Here is a 7505-nt window from a genome sequence, read left to right on the forward strand (position 1 = left end):
CGGCTCACCGCAACCTCCGCCTCCTGGGTTCAGGCAATTCTCCTGCCTCAACCTCCTGAGTCGCTGGGATTACAGGCACGCGCCACCATGCCCAGCTAATGTTTTGTATTTTTTTAGTAGAGACGGGGTTTCACCATGTTGACCAGGATGGTCTCGATCTCTTGACCTCGTGATCCACTCGCCTCGGCCTCCCAAAGTGCTGGGATTACAGGCATGAGCCACCGCGCCCGGCCGAATTCATCAATTTAATCGATCAGCTGAGCGTCAATATCGAATAGAATCATGTCCTCTTCAGAGTTTTGATTTCAGGTAGCTCCCACCTTCGTGGATGTAAAGGCTTATTCTGCCTTTGACTTTTCCAGGGCGGCAAAACCATGTTTTAGTGTTGGCTCCCCACTTTGGTCGGCGGCTGTGATCAACCGCGTTCCCCAGACTCCACACCAATTATAACCAAAGCTTTAACACACCGTCGTTTTAGCCATCCTGTCACTGACTCCTTCCTCGGAGGCTAAGTCTGACGTAGATACAGAGATACCTCTTAGGCAGTTCTCAAAGGCTGCTTTCTCCATAAGGCCCCTCCAGCCAGAAGCATCCTCAGGATAATAGCCACTCCGATTGTTGCTCGAGGTCCCTCCCTCTTGAAATTCCTCTAAGATTGCCGCGCCCACATGGTTTCTTTCCATTCTTTTTAGGATCAAAGTGCCTAAATGTCTGTGACCATCTTTACCCTGCCTGCCGAAAGATCAGGGCAGGCTTGAGCCTTTGAGAAACTAAGCAGTTTATGTAGCGCCCCTGGCGAATGTTGAAAAGCCAAGGTCCAGCAGTTCACCTGGCATGGGAAAGGGTGGAATGGGACGTTTTCAATTGCTTTTCGTCGACAGAGTCTGCCTACGGCGCAAAAAGGGGGACTCCTCCTGCTGTACGGCGGTAGGCTTGAAAATGGCTGCTCCCAGCAAGCATCCCTTGGGCGCAACATATTGCATCATAAAGGGACGGCCCGCGCCGGTTTCCGAGTCTCTGGAAAAACGCGGTGTGACCCTAGACGGCCGCCATCCCTAAAGCCTGCGAGGGTCGCGTTTGTAGCGTGCGGGGGTCGCGGGGTGGCGGGCTGAGGTGAGCGTTTAGAGATTTAGGGTCCGTGACTCGCCTCCAGCGGTGGCGACAGAGGTCACTGGTCAGGTCTGCGTGGGATTCTGGGAGTGTCTCGGGGCCAGGAAGAGCGCGTTGGGGTTTTTCTGTTGCTCGCTAGCGCGGTGGGGGTTCGTGTTGCGGGGAGCCCTGGGGAGTCCTCGCTGGGGGTTCGTTTCACAGAGTCGTGCCGGGGTTCCCCGAGTCGGGGAGCCTGTGGGCTCCGCGTTGGGACGAGCGCTTGGGAGGTCGTGGAGGGAAAGCGAATGATGTTAGTGTTGGAGACAGCTCGGGGCAGTTCGTGTTCATTATTTATCACATGCGTACTTAAAAAGGGGTTTGCTGGTCCCCTTGCTTCCATGCTACTATATATTCTATAGAAAGTTTGCTTTCAGGTTCATTGCGACCCAAGTAACGACCTCCCCATCATCTTAAAAACTTCTCCAGAAAACAGCTCTTGTTTAGCGTATTTCATGTTTAGTGTTGGGATCAGGTGTCTAGGTATTGGTATAATTTTATTCCTATTTAATCTAACATTTTGTCAACTACGTATTCCCATATTACTTGCTCTTTGAGAGTTTTCTTGTTTAAACTGCTGCAGTTTCATCAAGTGGTTACTTTAATTTGGGGAGAATTGATGTAGATGTAGATCCAACACTTTCAGGAATATGTGATGGATTTCCATTAACCCAACACTTTTTTTTTTTTTTTGAAGACAGAGTCTTGCTCTGTCGCCAGGCGCCAGGCTGGAGTGCAATGGTGCGATCTCCGCTCACTGCAACCTCCGCCACCTGGGTTCAAGCAATTCTCCTGCTTCAGCCTCCCGAGTAGCTGGGACTACAGATGCGTGCCACCATGCCCAGCTAATTTTTATATTTTAGTAGAAACGGAGTTTCACTATGTTGGCCAGGTTGGTCTCGATCTTTTGACCTTGTGATCCGCCCGCCTCGGCCTCCCAAAGTACTGTGATTACAGGCATTAGCCACCTTGCCCGGCCAACCCAAGATTTTTATTTCTTTGACTAGCTGTAGTATTTTTCCATACGTATCTTGGACTTTTCTGGTTATGCTTATTTCTACATAGTTAATACTTTTGTTGTAAATCGCGACTTCTTTCTTTTTGCATAAGGTCTTTCCCGTTTTTCTTTTTTTGTTCCTAATTTTACTTAGTGGACAAGAGCAGAAATTAAAAGTATACATGTTTATTTTGTCACTTCATTCTACTCATGGCATTACACATAACTTATAAATTGATGTCTTTCTGTTTTCTAGTTGGGCATTTTTGTCACCTGTAAATAATTTTAGCCAGGTGGCAAGTGTATATGGAATAAGAAGAACCTGTTTCTGCCTCTAACTTGGGTAGTCTGAGTCAGTTTCCTTATTTGTGGAAAAAAAGCTGTCATAATTTCTATTTCATAGAATCATTATGAAGATCAAGAGAGCAAATGTTCTTTATGTACAAAGTGTAGTACTAGGCACGTAATAGGGTCTGAATAAATAATAACTCTGATTTACCAAGTTTTTATTTCCCTTTCCCAAGGGCTTTTGATCTTTACAATTATTTTCATTTATATTTTTTCTCTTTAAAATTTTCTTTGATTTATGTTGCTCTATTTCCCAATTTCATATATTCCTGGGGGGGGAAAACCATACTTTTTCTTAATGGTTTGTTCTTTTAATATGAGACTGGATTTTATTTGCTAATATTTTATTTAATATTTTTGCATCGGGAAATGAAATGATGCCTTACCTGTTTTGTCCTTTGTTTCCCAGTGGATCTGTGGAAGCTTGTAAAAGACAGTCTGGTTAGATGATATACTGAATACCGATAAAAATCAGGATTTGTCGGAAAATGAGTTGTAATCTTAAAATCCTGACACATTAAGAATTGAGATATATAGATCAGGGGGTTTGTGCGAAGTTTTTTTTTTTGTTTGTTTGTTTGGAGGAGTCTTGCTCTGACACCCAGGCCGGAGTGTAGTGGCTCCATGTTGGCTCACTGCAACCTCTGCCTCCCAGGTTCAAGTGATTTTCCTGCCTCAGTCTCTCCAGTATGTGCAGAGTTCTTATGTCAGAACACAGCTAAGTGACTGTTAAGACCCTGTGGGGTTTTCTTTCCTTTAAACTGTGTCTCCTTTGTTTTTTTGGCAGTGGAAATAACGGGAAACACATGAAAAATGCCATGATTATAATGTCTGTGAGGAGAGAGCAAGGCAGTTCTTCAGGGCAGGTAAACATGTTTATTGCTGTTAGATCTTGAGAAATGTCTTACCTTTAGAGAGCTTTTGTGGTTGACAGTGTCTTCAAATTCTGCCTCGTAATAAAGGCATGGGACATTTTCTTTGGCTTTTTCCTATTATTTAGTGGGGTAAGCTAAGGAAAACTGGATTGGACAAAATTCTTTGGAAACTGTGCCTTGAAAATACAGGCTTCTGGTCATCTGACTTTGCCCAGGAATAAGCCTGGAGCATCCAGTAGAATTAATGGGCTGCTTAACCTTTGAATGATCCTCCATGAAGAAGAATTCTCTCAACCATAACATATCAATACCAACCATATTTTTGTTATTAATACAGCGGAGACAACTAAAAGCTCCATTCTTTGGTAACAGCTTGGAATGCAGATACTGACAGTGCTTCTTTCTTACCTTTTTAACTCTCAAGGTTCAAAAAAGCACCAGTTATGCTTGTTTTGGTTTTTTGTATGTTAACAACTGAAGTGATACATAGCTACATTTGCATGCAAGAGATTCAAGCAAACAGAAGCATTTATATCAAAAGACACTATCTCCTTTCACCCTTTTTCTGCCCAAACTTCAACCCAAAGGGTAATAAGTGGTGATAGTTTTGGGTCTCCATCCAGTTCCTCCCTGTGATTGACATGTGATAGAATATATTTATATACATTTCTGTATACATACATGTATGTACTTACACATGTAGAATTGTGTATATTATTACCTTTTTTTTCTTGAAATGGAACCTTGCTCTGTTGCATAGAGCTGGAGTGCAGTGGCGTTATCTTGACTCACTGCAACCTCTGCCTTCCGAGTTTGAGGAATTCTCCTGCCTCAATCTCCCCAGTAGCTGGGATTACAGGCGTGCACCACCACACCCTGCTAATTCTTGTATTTTTAGTAGAGATGGGGTTTCACCATGTTGGCCAGGCGGGTCTGGAACCCCTGACCTCAGATGATCTGCCCTCCTTGGCCTCCCAAAGTGCTGGCATTACAGGCATGAACCACTGTGCCCAGTTACATTATTACATTTTTTTTAACATGTCTTAGATCATATATTATTTGGGAGCTTAATTTTTTTTTCATTTAAGAGAAAGCCTTGGAGATCATTGATATTCATATGTATACGTATACATCTGCTTCATTGATTTTAACATTTTTGTAGTATATTATAGCATGGAGGTGCTGTAATTTAACCCTGTCTGTGTTTGGTAGACATTTAGATTATTGATAAGGTTTTCATTATTAGAAACAAAAGAATAATGAACATTCTTATTGCACATTGTTTCGTATCTATGCAAATACTGCCTTAGTGCTTTTTGAGGGTGGGAAGAATTAGTGGAATTCCATGGTCCTATGGTATGTGAAATAGTTGTGTTGTGCATAATTTGTCATGGAGAAAAGGATCAAGACATGTCTGTGTCCCTCTTTTCTACATCATCTATTGTTATCCACTTCAGATTTTATTGGAATTGTTATTATAGGGATTATTGTCATTCGAAGATGTGGCTGTGGACTTCACCAGGGAGGAGTGGCAGTTTTTGGACCCGTCTCAGAAGGTCTTGTACAAGGAAGTAATGTCGGAGAACTACAGAAATCTCGTATCAGTAGGTGAGGACAGCATTACAGTCACTTAACTTTTCTTCCTTATTTGGTAACCTCTGTACAGTCTCTTAGATAGTTAATGGTTTCGACCAAAGCATTGTATATCATAGATTTTTTTTGTTATGGTAAAATATATAACATAAAATTTATCATCTTAACCATAAGTTTGCAGTTCAGTGGGATTAAATGCATTCACAATGTTATGCATCCACCACCACCACCACCACCATCTGTCTTTTAAAACTGAAACTCTGTACTCATGAAACAATAACTACCCATTCCCTCACTTCACACCAACCCCTGGCAACCACCATTCACTTTCTGTCTTTAGGATTTTGACCTAAATACCTTATATATTTGTGTTTGGCATATTTCACTTAGTATGATGTTCTCAAGGTTTATCCATGTTGTAGCATGTGCCAGAGTTTCCTTTTTAAGGCTGAATAATATTCTTATGTATGTATATACCACCTTTTGCTTATCCACATATCTGTTAAGGAACACTGGGTTGCTTCCGTGTTTTAGCTCTTGTGAATCATGCTTCTATGAATATGGGTGTACAAACATCTCTTTGAGACCCCGCTTTCCATTCTTTGGGGTATATAGCCAGAAGTGGAATTACTGGGTGACACGGTAATTCCATTGTTAATTTTTTGAGAAACAGGTTTCCACAGTGTCAGTACCATTTTACATTCCCACCAGGAGTACACAGGATTCCAGTTTCTCCACATCTTTGCCAACAATTGTTATTTTCTGTTTTGTTTTGTTTTTGATAGTAGCCATCCTAACGGATATGAGTGTCATGGACTTGTATTTTCCTCCCTGGCACAAAGTGGATGTGCCCTTCTCCTGAGTGAAGATTTTTACTTTATCAAAGTACAAATGCTGTGATTCCTGAGACATAACTCTCCATTTTCATTGATTCCCCAAGCATACATGCCAAGCGTTTAGTGATTTCTTGTTTACAGGGTATCAAGGCACCAAGCCAGATTCACTCTTCAAATTGGAGCGAGGAGAACCCCCATGGATAGTAGAAGGAGCGGCCCACTGTCAAACCTGTCTAGGTAAGGGAGTGAAAACTAAGAAAATGGGGAGAAATGGCATGAAAATCCAAGCTGGTCAGAAAATGGTCGATGCTTTTAAAGTGTTCTTTAGAGGACTTTACGCTAGTTGGTGGCCCAGTAACCTAGTCAACAGCCTTCTGCATCTGTGTCCACCCCAATAGAGCTGTCCTTTCCCTGCTCTCAAAGGATCATGTCTTCCTTTCTTTTATTTTCTGGATCTGATTTCGGCCCATGTCCTTCAATTCTTACCTGGTTCCATTCTTCCCAGCCTGCTCCCAGCTTTTCTCTTCCTGCTCCCTACTTTGCTTGCTTTGAAGTTGCTCTCAAAACCCATCTGGATTGTGTTGCTTTTAGTACTTCTGTCGCTTAAGCATATCCCGGCCCCATTGGAAAGGGCTGATTTCCTTTACTGAAAGTCATTTCATCTTAACTCACATGAAAGCCCTCACACGTTGTCTGTCTGGGTGTCTCTGTTGACTTATTCACCTCCTGCTTCCCTACCTTCCCAGCTTCTGTTTTCTTTTTATCTTCTCCTGATTCTCCTGGTAGAAGTTTAATTTATTCTGAAGGCCTGAGCTCCCTGTCCTCTGCTGGAGACTCGCAAATTGATGTCTCTGCTACTAATGTCTCGTCTGCACTCTAACCCTCTGTGTGTTGCCAGCCACCAGGACAGCTGTCCAAATATTTCCTTCTTCTAGTATGTGAAACCAGGATACTCCTTTCTCCCAGATGTTTCTACTATCATATACTCATGTGTAATAAAGATTTCAGCTGTGTCTTCTGACAAATAGCCTCATGTGGATATCTCCCTTACTGTTATCTCACCTACCTTCTTGTTCTGTATTTTGCCAGCACCCAGGACGATTATTCTGTGAAATTCTTTCCTTCCCTGTGCGTTATATTTAGGTTCTGCTGTATTGCTCACCACTCCAGTATGTGGTCACCTTGGAGTTGCCTTGAATCATCTCTGTTTACTCTGTTCTTTGAACATCTCAGCTCATCCTGTTACTTTTTATTGTTTTGAAAAGGCCTTTTGAACACTCCACTCTTAATTCCCACCTCACAGTAGGCCATGGTAATAGAGGTTCGCGTTGTCTCCATTGCTGCACGTGTTGACTGACTTCCGTTTTTTTGTGAGTTCCTTTCGATGTTACGGCTTCATTTCCCACTGGGCAGGGGCTATCAAGGCACTGGAACTTAATGAGAAGACATGAAGAGTGAGTGTTGGTTGAAGAAACAAGAGGTCCATATATATGCAGAGATTCAAAAGAGAGACCCCAGCCATGTTAAAAAAGTATCAGGGCTGTGGTAGGAGAGTCAGACGATGTCCATGAAATAAGTGACAAAATTATTCCAAGGAGGAGGAAGGCATATATTTTATTGAGTGCTGTAGATAATGTCAAATAACATGAGGACTGACATCTGTGCATTTGATCATGTTGTATTTTTTTTTTTTTTTTTTTTTTTTTTTGA

The 7505-nt window shown here is 42.3% G+C and overlaps 1 protein-coding gene across 7 annotated transcripts in view; it reads left to right on the forward strand.

Annotated features, from left to right (window-relative positions):
• The window catches only part of LOC116540717 (zinc finger protein 577), a 34700-nt gene that overhangs the window by 18125 nt on the left and 9070 nt on the right, over positions 1-7505 (forward strand). For 4 of the 7 annotated variants that reach the window (XM_032264378.1, XM_032264376.1, XM_032264375.1 and 1 more), the window contains 4 exons: positions 2400-2486; positions 3279-3357; positions 4848-4974; positions 5937-6032. In XM_032264378.1, coding sequence (XP_032120269.1) covers positions 3298-3357; positions 4848-4974; positions 5937-6032 — 283 coding nt within the window. In that variant the 5' untranslated portion in view covers positions 2400-2486; positions 3279-3297. Of the gene's footprint in view, positions 1-1015; positions 1180-2399; positions 2487-3278; positions 3358-4847; positions 4975-5936; positions 6033-7505 lie in introns of those variants that run through there. The other 3 variants (XM_032264374.1, XR_004264563.1, XM_032264379.1) reach the window with 3 other exon arrangements.

The sequence above is a fragment of the Sapajus apella genome, unplaced genomic scaffold, assembly GCF_009761245.1.
Source record: "Sapajus apella isolate SASKATOON/1434 unplaced genomic scaffold, GSC_monkey_1.0 scaffold144, whole genome shotgun sequence".
Classification (NCBI taxonomy): domain Eukaryota; kingdom Metazoa; phylum Chordata; class Mammalia; order Primates; family Cebidae; genus Sapajus; species Sapajus apella.